General features: G+C 36.1%; 1 protein-coding gene across 3 annotated transcripts in view; it reads right to left on the bottom strand.

The window, feature by feature from the left end:
• The window catches only part of LOC137632323 (atrial natriuretic peptide-converting enzyme-like), a 229,331-nt gene that overhangs the window by 200,749 nt on the left and 11,762 nt on the right, over positions 1-16,820 (bottom strand). For all 3 annotated transcript variants that reach the window (XM_068364244.1, XM_068364247.1, XM_068364245.1), the window contains exon 3: positions 7,378-7,432. In XM_068364244.1, coding sequence (XP_068220345.1) covers positions 7,378-7,432 — 55 coding nt within the window. The remainder of the gene's footprint in view (positions 1-7,377; positions 7,433-16,820) is intronic.

The raw sequence follows: 16,820 nt of genomic DNA, 5'->3' as shown, positions 1-16,820 counted from the left end.
CAGCATCGATAATGCAGCGACTATTTAATGTGCTGCCAGCTCATCTAAGAAACATATCAGGAGTGAGCGTAGATGTGTTTAAGAATAAGCTCGATAAATACCTAAGATGCATCCCAGACCATCCAAGACTGGAAGATGCAAAATACACCGGAAGATGCATTAGCAACTCTCTGGTGGATATACGAAGTGCCTCACACTGAGGGACCTGGGGGAACCCAAACAAAAAAATAAGGTAAGGTAAGGTAAGGCAGGTACTCAACCCAACCCCGTTTGGATGCCCTCACCCGCATACAACCCTAGCTACGAACCCTCAGGTCCCTTTCGTGGACACCAGAGAGGTAGCTACAGGGCTAGAGGACAGTTCCGTCAACGAGGCGGACCTAGGACAAGGGGTTCTCGAGGAGGGAAGGGACCTAGATTCACTCCCTCGCAATGATATAGTCCCGGTAGGGGGGAGACTTTACCACTTTCGAGACCATTGGACCTTCAGTCCGTGGGCTCACAGCATAGTCTCCAAAGGCTTGGGGTGGAAATGGTCACAAGGTTCTCCTCCTCCACCAGTGGCCTTCTTCCAGAAACCCACTACCAATCTGAGAGTACACCACCGAGTTACTAAAGAAAAAAGCAATCAAACGGGTTCGATCGCTGAAGTTCCAAGGCCGCCTGTTCACATTTCCGAAGAAAGGCTCGTCGGCATTGAGAGTGGTCCTGGACTTGTCAAAGCTAAATTCTTACATCCTCTGCGACAGGTTCCGGATGTTGACCATCTCTCAGGTACGGACCCTGCTTCCCCGTGGGGCCGTCACCACCTCTATCGATCTTACCGACGCCTATTATCACGTACCAATAACTCGAAACTTCTCTTCTTACCTAGGTTTCCGTCTAGGCAGGAAAGCCTTTGCGTTCAAAGTCATGCCCTTCGGCCTCAACATTGCACCCAGGATATTCACGAAACTGGGAGAGACAGCGTTAGAACAACTCAGGAACCAAGGGATTCAGATCGTTGCTTATCTGGACGATTGGCTCATTTGGGCTCGGTCGGCCCTGGAATGCAACAGAGCTACGAAGAAAGTACTTCGTTTTCTCGCCAACCTGGGATTTCGGGACAATCTCCAAAAGTCCCGCCTACTACCATCAGACCGCTTCGAATGGTTAGGCATACAGTTGGACCTTGCACGGCACAAGCTGGCTCTACCTCCAAAAAGGTAAGAGAAATAGCTTCCAAGATCAAGAATTTTCTCAAACACAAACAGGTGTCCAGAAGAGCCTTAAAAAGAATCCTCGGCCTTCTTCAATTTGCTTCAGTAACAGATCGACTATTGAAAGCCAAACTCAAAGACATCAATCGAGTTTGGAGAAAGAGAGCTACAGTACCTTTAAGAGACAAGGTCTCAAAGATCCCTCTGTCTTGAAAATGAGACGACAGCCATGGCCCGAACCAAAGAACCTCTCCAAATCGGTTCCTCTTCAATTCCCACCCCCACAAGTGACAATTCATACAGACGCGTCTCTGAGTGGATGGGGGGGGGGTTACTACGAACGTCAGATGTTTCAGGGCTCTTGGTCACCCGCCATGAAACACTTCCATATCAATGTTCTCGAAGCCATGGCAGTGTTCTTGACCCTGAAGAGACTCTCTCCTCCGAGGTCGACCCACATCAGAGTAGTGTCAGACAGCACAGCCGTAGTACACTGCATCAACAGAGGAGGATCCAAGTCGCCCAACCTGAATCAGATCCTGGTCACTATCTTCGCCTTGGCAACAGAAAAGAACTGGTTCCTGTCAGCAACCCACCTAGCTGGAGTCCAGAATGTGATAGCGGACTTACTATCCAGGACGAAACCACTGGAATTAGAATGGTCTCTGGACATAATTTCATTCCGGTGGATACTCAGGCTGGTTCCGGGCCTTCAGGTAGATCTATTCGCAACTCAGATGAATCACAAACTTCCGTGTTATGTGACACCAAACCTGGACCCTCAGGCTTATACCATAGACGCATTATCCCTGGATTGGAACCATTGGAGGAAGATTTACCTATTTCCACCAGTGAATCTTCTAATGAAAGTATTGCACAAACTACGCTCCTTCCGGGGGGCAGTGGCCTTAGTAGCACCTCACTGGCCAAAGAGCAGTTGGTTTCCTCTCCTCCTCGAGTTGAAACTCCGACCCTTCCGGATTCCATTCCCCAAACTAACCCAAGTAATCCAAACACAGACTGTGTCAGATTCCTCAAGGATAGCCAAAACCCTAACTTTGTGGACTTCATGAAGTTTGCAGCTCATAAAGAGGCAAACATTGACCCGGAAAACGTTCTCTTCATCGAAGCGGACAAAAGGGACTCGACAATTCATCAATGATTCGGCTGTTAAGAAATTAGCAGATTTCATAAAGAATTCAGACCATACTCGTATGACTCCGAATTTAGCCATCTCGTTCTTTAGGTTCCTATTTGACAAGGGCCTGGCAGCTAGCACTATAACCACCATCAAGTCAGCTTTGAAGAAGATATTCCTGGTTGGGTTTAACATTAACCTGGCGGATTCCTATTTCTCATCTATTCCAAAAGCATGTGCTAGGCTTCGGCCTTTGGATCGGCCACAAAAAGTCTCTTGGTCTCTGAACAATGTCCTCAAACTTGCGTCAGACACGGACAATGAGACCTGCTCTTATATCACTCTGCTTAGGAAGACACTATTTCTAACAGCTATGGCCTCAGGTGCTAGAATCTCAGAACTAGCAGCTCTCTCACGTAACCCGGAAAACATAGATTTCCTCCCTACAGGCGAAGTACTGGTTTCTCCAGACAGAGCTTTCCTAGCTAAAAATGAGGACCCGCAAAATAGGTGGTCCACTTGGAAGATTATCTCTTTTCCCCAGGATCCTTCGCTGTGTCCAGTCACTACTTTCAGGACCTTTTTAGCTAGATCTGCCACCCGCTCGTCTGGCCCCTTATTTATCAGGGAACAAGGGGGTACTATGACCATTCAAGGCATCAGACAACAAATCCTCTACTTCATTAAACATGCTAACCTGGAATCATTTCCCCATGCTCATGATAAACGGTCAATAGCTACCTCCATCAATTATTTCCAGAACATGGACTTTGATGACCTTAAAAAATATACGGGTTGGAAATCTCCTATGGTTTTCAAACGCCACTATCTAAAGAACTTACAGGCCCTTAAATACCCTACGGTTGCAGCGGGGAGTCTTATCTCTCCCCATTAAACTCCGATTATTTCTTTATTCCATCTCTTCTCTCCTCCCTCCTAACCACCTCTCACACCACGTCGCCACTCTCCTGGGTGGTTCGTTAGCCCTAAGTTATTTACCATGTTTAATTGCTATGATTTAACTGTTATTGTAATTACCATTCCTTTAATGTTTAGATATGCTTAGACATGTAAGATTGATACCTTTTGCGACTGGACACTCGGGTGATTCCTTGTCTTCATATTATTTTAGCCTTACGTCCCCTATGTCTTTGGCTAGTTTGTGATTTTATGTTTACTTACAATATTATATTATTGGCTTACATGGTGTTTGTTTTCTCCTTATTATGTTATTATTGTATTGGGCTTGGAAGGCATTCTCTGGTACATTTTCACCGGCCGTCACAGGCCGCCCCAGAAAAGGGATTTTGACGAAGGAAAATTCTATTTCTGGGAAGAGGCCTGTGACGCCCGGTGAAACCCTTCCCGGTTATTTGGTACGGACCCACCCCCTTTTTTCCTTGCCAAGCCATATGTACTTGCAGAAGGATGTCCTAGAGAGCGCGCGTGGTAGGTGTCGGTGGGGTAGTCCAACTGTGTTCTCTAGGGCCTGTCACGGCCCTCCCCATTCATGAAGGGATTATCTAAATGGAAGACATCCTGTGAATAGTGGTTTTCGCACGCCTATGTTAAATACACGACACCTACAAGGTGTTCGCGCGAGGGTTGTAACCTCTGCATTCCATGCTTTTATCTTTCTCTAGTATATTTGGAAGATTTATATTAGAAAAGGTACAAAGGAGGACTTTTCACCGGGCATCACAGGCCTCTTCCCAGAAATAGATTTTTCCTCCGTCAAAATCCCTTTATTGAATAATCTCATGGTGGTTTCTGGAATGGATTAGGCTGTTTTTAACGGTTGGGTTAATCATTGAACGATAGAAATGCCTGCATTGCATGTTTATTACTACAGTTTAGCGTGTTTATGAAAGAAAAGGTGTCTTTTCATAAGGCTTGGAACGAATTAGGCTATTTACATGTAAAACGCGACTCAGGATATGAAAAAATCAGGATACGAAACCGTATCCTGAGCGGATTACTTTCGTATGCTGAGACATCACTGTACTGTCATAATTTCTAAAAACATTATTTCTCTAAGCTTATTCAAGTCCCCATACCAAAATATTTTGGCTAATATTTCTAGAGATGATGTAAAAGCATTCTAAATAATTTAAATAAAATTCCTGCCAGAAAAAGAGACTGATTAATTTTCATTGTAAGATATTGTTATTAAATGTGAACATTTTCAGTGTGAATTTAGCAAAATGTAGACATTCCAAGACATCGCATAAAAATAAAAATTCTCCAAATTCTATTTTGAATTGCAAAATATTTAGAAACTTGGCAAGGAATTCCGTTATGTTATATTCTGAATGCCTGATGCAACAAAGTTGAGAAGACAAATTATGATAAAAGGAATAAGAATAAAGTATAAAGTATTCTATCAATTCCAGGTTGAAAAACATGCTCATAAAAACTCATGAACGGCAATGTAGCTTAAAAAGTGAGGTCAAGTAAGTCAACGTAAATATTCAGTTAGAACGGGTCAAAAGAATAATGCACTTCTTCTGTACCCAAGTGAAAACTCAATAAAGATTTTACTAGCCCTATACTAGTATTATAACAAAATGTATATAACAGTAGTCTCTGAAAATCTTTAAAACGTGATACTCTAATAAATGAACAAATGAAAATAACACTTATAAGAATTTGGTCACTAGAAATGATCAGAGTATCCATTTTCAAGTGTTCAAGTACCAAGTGATAGATGAACCCTGGTTTAATGACAATTGTAAATGTGCTTTTTAAGAAAAACTGAAGGTTTCAACTTGGAAACAACTATACTCAGCTAAGAACTGTTTTTCAATGAGTTTATGCTCCAACTAAAAAGGAACACACCTATACCACAAAAGAAACCCTTTTTGATACACCCAAGAATATAGTGGGCTAACCTTAAATCTGCAATCTTTATTATTATAATTATAATGATAATTAAAATTATGATCAAATAATCATAATTATCATTATAATTATAACTATAAATATGATTATTATTACAATAATTATAATTATTATAATTATAATTATTATAATAATAATAATAATAATAATAATAATAATAATAATAATTATAATTATAATTAACTATAATTATAATTATAATTGTTATAATCATAATTATAATTATTATAATTATAATTATAACTATAACTATAATCAATTATAATTATTAATTATCATAATTATAATCATTATAATTATTATAATCATAATTATTATCATTATTATAATTATAATTATTATAATTATTTTTATAATTATTATTATTCTTATGATTATATTTATTATAATCATCATCATCATCATCATCATCATTATTATTATTATTATTATTATTATTATTATTATTATCATTACTTGCCACGCTACAACCCTAGATGGAAAAACAAGATATTATAAGCCAAAGGGCTCCAACAAGGAAACTACCCCGGTGAGGAAAAGAAACAAGGAAAAATAAAATATTTCAAGAAGAGTAACAACATTAAGACAAATATCTCAAATATAAATTATAAAAACTTTAACAAAACTAGAGGAAGAGAAATAAGATAAAATAGTGTGCCCAAGTGTAGACTTAACAGCTTCTCCTTTACTTAATCAGATGGCTCTATCACGCATTGTCCAAATGAAAAGACAACCCTTTTGGTTAATGCGTTTGATAGTAAGCAAGGTAATGAGAAACTCAATGGACCCTGATGCTTATGGAGGTGTAGACCCAAATGTTTTTTTCCTTTGTTTTTATAAAGACCACTGATTTCTAAGCTTCAAAGTTATCTATCATTTTCCATAAGTTAGCAATTTTGCAATTGCTGAAGAATTGGTAATGTTACTCCATTAGGCAAATATGAATGTGGTAGCTCTAGCCCTGCTGATCACCGCCCAATTTCCATAACTCTCCTATCTAAAGTTTTTGATGGTCTTTTGGCTAAATGTCTAAATAGTTATGGTGAAGGTAATCAACTGTTCCCTAGTTTGCCGTTTTGATTTTGCATGGACCTTCTTAAAGTCTTCAATGTTGTACAGAAATCTCTTGATTGTAGTCAGGAAGTTTGTATGATTTCCCTTTATTTTAGGGAGACACTGTCTGCGTTAATTATAAGGCCCTTGTTGCAAACTTAAACTGGTGGGATTATGTAGGCCTTTTATTAGCATCATCTTTTAATTTCAAAGTAACAGATTTCAAAGGGTAATTATTGATGTTCACCATAGTAAGAATAGGACTCTAGTACCTGGTGTTCCTCTAAGTAGTGTTCCAGACCCATTACTATTCATACTACATGTGAACATGTGGAATTGGCCTAGAAAACAGGCATGTTACATATACAGATGATGCAACTCTTTGCGACAATTTTATCTCATGAATATAGACCCAGGGTTGTTGAATCCCATTAGAGATATCTGGCTAACATTAGTGTATGGTGCAAATAATGGGGCATGAAGTTAAACCATAACAAAACTAAAAGTATGATTGTCAGTAGGTTGGCAGTGGCTCCTTAATATACAGATCTTTGCATTAATAATGTTTATTTAACTATATATAATTTATCTAAAAGTTTAAGTGCAAATCCTGATTACAAATTTACTTTTGTGAAACACATTCAGTCTTACTTTCTGCAATTGCAAAAAAATGAAAATAGATGAATTAGATTCATGGCAACAAAAATCAGATTAAAAAACATGAACAGTTTATAAAACAGCAGTCAAAGGAGCACTTTGCATTAATAATCATATAAGCAAAAATTATTGTAGAGCATTTTCACTGTAATCCAGAATGGCAGGTAATAATTAAGAAAAAGCAAAATAACTTCAATAATGGTTTAACATACCTTATTTCCGAGAAGGACTGAAATACCCCTATGAAAACCCCAATATCCTCAATCAGTAGATAAGAAAATATGTGCCCACATAGATAAGTGTTTGGAGATATCCATAAGTTTGTGGTTGTGCATGTATGGGTGTCCTAGTATTAATAGAATGAAAGTTGTAACTCAATGTATGGATACAAACCTGACAATTACAAAGCAGATTAAAACCGAGTATTACCTGTCTGCCGCCGAAGTCGGAGAGACCTATCCTCGTGTGTTTTTTCCTTATACTCCTGTATAGAAAAATAGACAAAAGTTGGTACATTACAAAATAATATAACTACTAAAGTATTGCAATACCTCTTGAATATCATATCCGTACAAATAACAATTCTTAATCTTTGAGAAATTGCATTCTTAACGGGTTGAAAATCTGATAATAAAAACAACAAAAGGCTTACTTGAACATTCAACTTAAGAAGTGTATAATAATTGTTTAATCATGCTTTGAGAGGCTACTACTGAAAAGTTACAACCTATGACAGTTAATAACACAGTTCCTTTATCATCTGCATGATTGCAGCAACAAAGTTAGTTTCAACTAACAGAAACAGAATTTAAATATTTTTGGGGGTAACATTGCAAATACCTACGAAGCACAAGCTTCATGACCTTAGATTGCAAACAATATTCATTTCAAAACCCTATACCCTCCCTTTCAGGAACTAACCCCCAATGTAGGAACGTTGCGCAATATATCGCGATCAAACCCACACTCACTGGTACATGACCCCAACTATCTCTTAAATACAGCCATGCAAGAATATCCATTATCATTGGGTGCAATTAATCAAAGTGGTTCATTGCCATCAACGCACTTGAGTTGCAAAAGTAACGTAATCTTTATACGGTAGCTGGAATATTTCCTTGACTACCATTAAAATAGCAGAGCATTCAGCTGTAAAAATGGACACTTGATTAGATGATCTAACATTTTCAGTAAAAGTTGGGAAACATAACCCAAATCCAATGCCAGCATTGGACTTGGATCACTCAATAAAAGCAGAAACAGAGACCTTATGACATTCTGTGCGCCAAGAAAGTGACTCTCGATATCTCTTTGAACGTTTCTCGTGTTGAGTCTGAAAAACTTTTACAGAAATTTACAGAGTAAATTCCATGAAGGTGCTTAACATTACAGGTAAAATATTACCCTTAGGGATTTCCAAAACCTCCAAGGTTCTTAAAACTCTAAACCCTAAAAGTTTAGGGTATCTATGGTGATTATCAATAAAAGTAATTTATTTTACATTGAAAAAGTTTGATATGCGAGTGACTTTGGCAGCTTCTGAAGTCTAAACCAGTATCAAACCAGCAATGACTAGCAGTGAAACTCCATTGGCATTTCACAATCATCTACTAAGAGAATAGATATGAGAGATGACTTAAAATCTCCACTGGCTTGTCTTATTCCAGTATTGTGTAACAAAGTGAGAGCACAGTGGCCTGTTGAGTGGTAAGGGCTTCCTTACAAGGCAGCAATATTTAAAGTTTTAACAGCTATACAAAGATTCTCTGAAAGCATTCTTCTATTAAATGAATAGTTTGTATTTATGTAGAAACAAACATAGCTATGTACTGGCTGCAGAAACCGGCAATATATAGTTACATATATTGAATCAAACAATTTGCAATCTACTAAGGGTATAATAGGTGAACAGTGATATGGCACGGGATTATTATAATAAAAAGACATGTGCTTTAAGTAATCATCTGTTCCCCAGTTTGCTGTTTGGCTTTGACAAGGGCCATGATGCTCTTCTGGCAATTTACAGTTGTTACAATTGTTTGCCTCTAGTCATAAAGTTAGGAAGATTTGTTTTTATTTCAGTACATATTCTGACTGCATTAATCTCGAAGCCATTGTTTTTAATTTAAACAAATGTGACTTAGATCATCTTTTCTAAGTGTTATAATTAAATTAGTTATTTATAATCGCCATATTGACTTCAGGGATGTTATATTTGGCATTCCTCAGAACTTTTTTTTTTGTGGTCCTTTACACATATGCGATTTGGTCTTCAATACACGATTAATGCATATGTAGATAACGCAAATAATTTTTCCTATCTTCTGTGTGTAGACCTGTGGTTGTTGAATCCCTCAACAGAGAGCTTGATGAAAACTATTTTGAAGAAGCAAATTAAGGGGAGTGAAGTTATTCATCCTAATAGCTCCCAAAGTATTACAGTAATACTGTACTATTAGGTCTAGAACAAAATATCATCCACACACATATTTTTTCTTCATAATTCATCTTCTAACTATATGTAACATATCTAAAATATAAAATAAAATTAGAGTAATTCTTAATTATAAATTTACTTTTAAAACAATATCTATTTCATTTCTTCAACTGCACAAAAAAAAAAACAATTATTCAGTCGATCCAAATTTTCAGACTTAACTATGCAGTACTGAACTTTTAAAAATTTCTTTTACCCTGCTATTGTTTTAGTGTTGTTCTACTATCTGATCTTCAGAAACATTATTTCATCTTATTGGACTAAATCTGAAGATTAATTCTTTATCCTGATCTTTATATAAGCCTTTCATATTTTTATATACAAATTTTGCCAGACTATACCACCCATATTCAACAAATTATCATAACACTTTTCAAAATATGAATTATTACATAAAAAAATTAGCATCATTAAGAATTCCAAAAATGTTAAGGATTTAAAAGATAACTGTTTGCCCATTTTGATAAGATATAAATCAGCAATTAATGTAAGCTGCCTACGTCAGATATCAATTCAAAAGTGTACCAAAAGCATTCAAATAACTAGATAATATTAATGTCAAACCGATTCTTTTTTTAATACCGGGAGCAAACTAAACATAAAAAAACTTACTCTTTCATTTGAGCACTGATAAGGAAAGGTATGAAAATGATAAAACCAAATATTAATCACCTCCCACACTCTCCAACTTAAAGGAATGTTATCAAGTCATAAAAGCATCTTATCAGTTGTCAAGGCAACATCAAGGTACCTACTGATAAAGGGCTGATAGCAATAATAAAGCTATAAAGAAAATTCAGATACTTATCAATTATATTACAATTTCAAACTCTTGAATGCTCTCCATGATTAATACATTAATACCAAAAAAAATATGTATCCATGACACAACAGAAAAAAAAATTCCAAAAGTAGCAGCTCGTTCAGTTAAAGCTATTGAAACTCACCATGATCTTTATAAGGACTTCCACCATTTCAATTAAAAGAAATCCGATGGGAAAAGTTCAGTAAAGTCACAAAGATAATAGAAACTGGAGCACAATACACCCAAGTATGTCATTTTACAGTAGAGTATAGCAGCAAATAACTATTCTGAAAAATAAATATAAACAGAATGGGTCCAGGAAGATGTTATCACTGCCATACTCATCCTTCAACTGCTACATTAAGGATAAACCCCACAGAAAATTTCTATGGCATTGTCAGCTTTCTTTGTTCTCGTAAACACAATTGAGTTCAAAGCCAAGGCTAACTCAGGTTAGAAAAAGGTAATGTCAGGATGCATCTTTATACAGCACTATAATTTATGGTGCCCAAGGCAAGCTTAGGATAGGGGGAGGTCCAAGAGGGACAGAACTCTCCTGGTCAAGTAGGACAGGAGAAGAAAGTGTGGGTTAAATCCTCTAAAAAAACTAGGTATCCCAACCTTGTCTCATAACTGTTAAATAATGGGGCAAGTGTATTTGGTTTTCCTAGAATTTCATAAGATAGAAATATCATCAAATGTTTCAAAATTATGACAAAAACTATCAGAAAAATTACATCTTCATCTGCATTCTATTTTACTGTCTATATTCAAAAGCGACACTTGTCCATTCCTCTCCTTATCCGTGACTTCTAAAGCTATACTTTCTCTCTTATCTCTTACTCTTATCCTACCATCCTCACTACATTTACTCACAAACACCTAAACGAATCACCCATTTTCATTCTTCCACCATCTTGGTTAATATATGCAAGTTACCGTATATACTCGTGTAATGTTCAATTTTTGAAGGCCTATTTTTCAGTTAAAAAAGTAAGGGTCAAACATTACACGAGATATATATTTGAAAAAGTAAAAATTTCTGGCCTACCGGTAGGTAAACGTAAGCTAGGCCTACGCGAACATTACCCTAGGCTATGCTACCTACCCCGGTAGGTAAACATAGGCTAGGCCTATATATACAGTACTAACCCTGTTCATTTAACACCAGGCATATTATTAGCATGGATTTTATTTCCTAAACCATCATAAATAGTTTTTTTCCGCTACGAGTAATGACTTTACCATAACGCAGCAGGTATGAAGCTAGCAAACTGTCGGGTTGCGTATGTTATAACGTGATATGGTTAATGAAAAAATTAGGCTCATTTTATTTTACTTGTTATGGTATATTAATTGATATTAATAATAAACCGCAAAAATTTTTCTTAATTGAATCCACATTTTTTTTTCTCCAAGTTCGAACGCTAGTTTTGGTAACTCCAAACATTTTTACGGCTTGAACATTATTTGTCGTTTCAGTGGACAGCGGCTGCAATAACTTGAAGCTTGAATTTTGCAGTAATCTTTTTATATTTCTTGGTAGACATCTTGATGGGTTATGAGTAAATTCTTATTCATATATATTGAGGAAAAAAAATTATTAGCATAACGGGTAATTATAATTACGGTAATTACCTGCAATTACCGGTAATGGTAATTTGTTACTCAAAACGATGAACTAATTTTGTTTGCTACTTGCAGTGTTTGCTTGTTTTTTAAAGCTATTAGGCGGTGATGATGATCGGCTGTTTGCAACTAAAGTATTCGCTAGAAAATGTACGTTGCATACTCAATTGTTATTGTAAACAGATGTTAGTATTTAGGTGTTCCGATTTGTTTTATACATTTGTTTGTCGCACTTAGGCATAACCCTTACTTTGTTGGTAATTATGGTATGCTGGAGATAAAAGACCTCTAGCCTACTGCCAAAATCAAGACTCGAACATTACATGAGGTATATGATGAATTCATGATTTTGAAGGTAAAATAGGGGGGTCGAACATTACACGAAGTCGAATATTACACGAGTATATATATCTTCCTCATAATCTTACTCTTGCTCACGTTCCCTTTCTAGTAAATTCTTACAACACTTCCACCCTTTCATAAGCTAATGCTTTATCTATTTACAAAATTCTGTTAACAAAATCATCTGCATATATCAACCATTCTGCACTCCATTCTTGACATTATTATTTCTATCCCACAGCTTTGTGCATCAACCTAATACAGTGGTACCTCTACATACGAATTTAATCCGTTTCACAGCCGACTTCGGATGTAGAAAATGTTCGGATGTAGAAACAAATTTTCCCATAAGAATACATTGAAATAGGATTAATCCGTGGTTGAGCCCAAAAACCTATGATAACGCCTTAATAAATTACTACACATAATTACACATGACAATATGCACTCTAAATTAGATAATAGACATGTAAAAAAGAATAATTATCAAGAAATAATAAATAAGAAACAGGTTTTTAGCGTCACTTTACCTTAGAAAGTCCAGCGCAGGTGTTGGTCTTGCTACGCAGAGAGGAGACGGACGGGCGGCGAGGAGGTAGAGAGGTTGACTACGACAAACGTACACTACCGTAACTTATTCTAACTTACACTAAGTGAACTTATTTATTTTCTTTATTTTTATATTTTATATTTTTTTTACATTTTTTTTCTTTTTGATGATTAATTTTAATCACTTTCACTCTACACTTAAAATTGATTGAATTTTTTTCTCTTCAATCTTTGCCGTTTTCTTTGTTTCACTTTCTTTCGCTTCACTCTTTGCCGTTTTCTTTGAACCACTTCCTTCCTCTTCATTACGAGTTCGCTTCGTAGTTTTTTTAAAGAAGCTATCAATAGAAAGTTGCTTGGTACTGCTTTTCAGAATGTTTCGAAAATAAGTTAGGAAAACATCATCAAACTGTGCAACTACACGACAAACCTGCAATTTCTTTGGATGGTATTTGTCGATGAAGTCGACCACATCATGATATTTTCCTAACAACTCTTTTATTTGCGCCGAACCTAACACATGTTCTACCTCCTCGATCCCTTCCTTGTAATCACTCATGTGCTCAGACATAGCATGGAGTTCCTTGAGCTCCTCTGTAGTAAGTTCGTCGTGATGTTCTTTTGTAAGTTCACTCACACGGACGCCACGCTCATGCTTTACAATAATCCCTTGCTTTACTTCTAAAGAAAGCATTTCCTTATTCCTTTTCTCACCACTACCACTACCACTTGCGAAACTAAGCCTTTTAGGACCCATGATTTACGTAAAATACCGTAAAAGAATGAACGTAAAAAACCACGATTAAAACACAGTTAATAGCAGAACGCACAGGGCACAACGACACGATGTCGACGAGAACAGAGGAATGTCCCAAGCCAGGCTAATTGAGGGTCCCTCCAAGGTAGAAATGCTACCTTCTATCGGCGGAAATAAAAAATACATCCGGCGCTGAGTACCATCTACGTGCACGGGTATTGTTTACTTCGGGTGTCGAAAAAAATTCGGGTGTAGAGTAGGAACGTGTTCGAATTGTACTTCGCGTGTCGAAAAATTCGGATACAACCAGTATGACGAAAATTGCTTACTTCGTGTGTCGAAATAAAATTTGGGTGTAGAGTCGAAAAATTGCTCGAATTTTACTTCTGATGTTGGAAAATTCGGATGTAGATACGTTCGTGTGTAGAGGTTCCACTGTACTTTTCTTTGAAGTTTTGAGTCACCTCATCAAAGTCATAGCCACTTTACTACACCTCATCTTTAACCAACTTTTATATAAAAAAAAAAACATCACTTTGTAATGATTACATATTCTAAAGGAAGTCCCTTTTTAAAATAGCATTATTCTAAATGCTATAAACAAACTACCTACCAAATTATCATTTTTCTCAATGCCATAAACATACTGCTTACTAAACCATGCATTCCCAAATTATCCATAATTAATATATTTTTATTAATTCTGACACCAGTTTTTCAGTGCTCCATGTGTACTGTACCAGATACTATGCACCTTTTTAACTCATTCTTAAGCCAATGTTTCTCAACAATTTCCTTTTTAATCTCTAACTAAACCTATGCTACAATCCCTTACCAATCTTTCTGTCACTAGTCTTACTTTCTCTGTAAAATGCTAGCATTACTCTTCAGTGACATTTTTACATGCTAGCCCTTTCCACTATTAAAAACATTAAACCAAATGAAACTGGACTCCATACTTCTAAGATTATGTCTTTCCATTAGCGATGACATGTTCAGTGTGCTTATCTTTAGACATAAATTTGTGAAAAGAGGATAGGGACATACAGTTCATGATAAGGGCAGATATTTCCAGATAAATTATATGAAAAAATTACATTTACTGTAGTGAAGAAGCTTTAGTTTGTAAAACATCAAAAGTTAAAACTGATGGTTGGAATATATAAATTTATGATGAAGAAGCTAAATTAAACCTAGGAAAGTGGCAAATAAGGGTCAATATGGATGATGGAAGACTAGCACAGACTAATTTGTACAAGTACTGGTAAATTGGAATTCATCATGATAGTAAAATGGGAGTACAGTATTGGTAGAATGAGTAGAATCAAGTTAGATAAATTAGTGGAATATGGAAAAAAAACTAAATCTACAAAATATTTGGAAGATACATGAATGCCAATAAGAGAGTACTAAAAAGTATGAAATGAAAGTGAACGCTCTCTCCTTGGTGAAAAGGAAAATTTTTGTGAAATATTTGTGTAAAAGATGAGAGAGAAATTTCAAAATAACAAAAAGTAGTAAAAAGGTAAGCACATATTTCTGAGTGGACTAATCACACAAGGAAACTAGAGGATGAATGGCTAGTGACTAATTATGTATAACTTAGAAGTTATTGGAAAAAGGAGGATATGGAAACTTAGAAAAGTATTGGCTACATAATTGTGGAAAAGGTGATAGAATGAGAGCAATCAATGTATTGGATTAATGAATTTAGGCCTTTTAGCTCAGTGCTTGGGCTAGGGAGATCATTCAGTGCCAAGATGTAACAGAAGGCAGACACCATGATGGCACTATGAAGTAAAAAAATTCAGAGGTTGAATAGCACAATGAAGGAAAGAAAGGAAGACCAAAGGTAAACTGGAATGCTAAACATAGGGTGCAGCAATGGACTGAACGAACACTGAAAATACTATTCATTAATGCGTACAGTGCACTGCGTCGTAAATTGCACAGAGTTGAATAAAAAAAACTACTGCAGGTTCTTAAAGCCTGTACTAGGAGCCTAATTTAAAAAACCAAAAATTCTGTAGGCCTACATAACAGCCTATCATGCTGTCTGCAGGTAACTAAAATGACAAATTTTTAAACTTTTATGTTTCCTAACTAAACAAACCTGCATCCTTTGGTTAGGTTTGTATTTTGTGTAGGAACAAAGGTCTTTTATTTCAACAAATGTTATACAGTAGTACCATAAACAAAACAGGGTTTGTCTTTAAGGCACTAGTCTGGAACTTTGCTTAATAGCACCAGAAAGTATAAAAAAAAAAAATTAATTCTTGAAAACAAAACAATAATTACAAGAATATGAAAATGGTTATATAAAGAACACATAAAAATAAACCATACATTGAATAAAAACAATGTAAGGTATGCTACAATCGATCATTAAAGTGGACCTGATGCACCATTCAAGGCAAAGCACCCTCCCAGGTTATTAGTTCAATTGAAAGAAACATAGTACTGATGGCTTTGAAAATGAAGATGAGATATGAGGATAAAGAAAACTAATTAGAAAGCGCAAGCTTTTGACATGCAACCCGCCATCCTTCTATTAATTACGTTTCCCCAGTACACTATCTGTAAATAAAATCAAGAAGAGTAAATTGACAGAAGTGTTCATGAGTATAATTTCAAGCAAGATTACTGCTACCCAAAAGAATGGGAGGCTATAGCAAAGCGGCCATGGCACTATCCAAGCCCGGAGAACAAACATTTTACTTCAGTGTCCTTCACTTGAAAAAAATAACCAATCTCTTGAAACTAATAACTAACTGATCAATAGTTCAACACAAATATTTGAGAAATAAATCTAGCACCTGCTCTGACAAAAATTTAATGGGAATCTTGCATGATATTCAAATGTACATTTATTTGTGAAATAACTGTGGTTTTGGAATAATAAAAAAAAATGATGTCAGCTTTAGGGCATTCAACAAAATTTTTGTTTTATTATTATTATTATTATCATTATTATTATTATTATTATTATTATTATCATTACCTCCACCCAGGTGGTTATATTTTTGAGTCAGTTTACAGTGGAACCTCTACATACGATTGCCTTTACATACGATTGTTCCAACACCCAACGTAAAATTCGATCAAATTCTCGTCTCGACAACCGACGTCATGCTCCAACATCTGACGTAGACCATACACGTAGAATTTTCTCGAAGTGTCGGTCGTAGTTTCTTGTTTACGCTGTAGACACTAGCACGTCTGAGGGATGTCAGTGAGCGTCGCGTCAGTCAGTTCTCTGTTCACGTGCGCATCGCGTGGTTGTACCCTGTTCG

The sequence above is a fragment of the Palaemon carinicauda genome, chromosome 41 (genome assembly GCF_036898095.1).
Source record: "Palaemon carinicauda isolate YSFRI2023 chromosome 41, ASM3689809v2, whole genome shotgun sequence".
Classification (NCBI taxonomy): Eukaryota; Metazoa; Arthropoda; class Malacostraca; order Decapoda; family Palaemonidae; genus Palaemon; species Palaemon carinicauda.
Note: the sequence above shows the minus strand (reverse complement) of the source record. Positions and strands in the feature narration are given on the sequence as shown.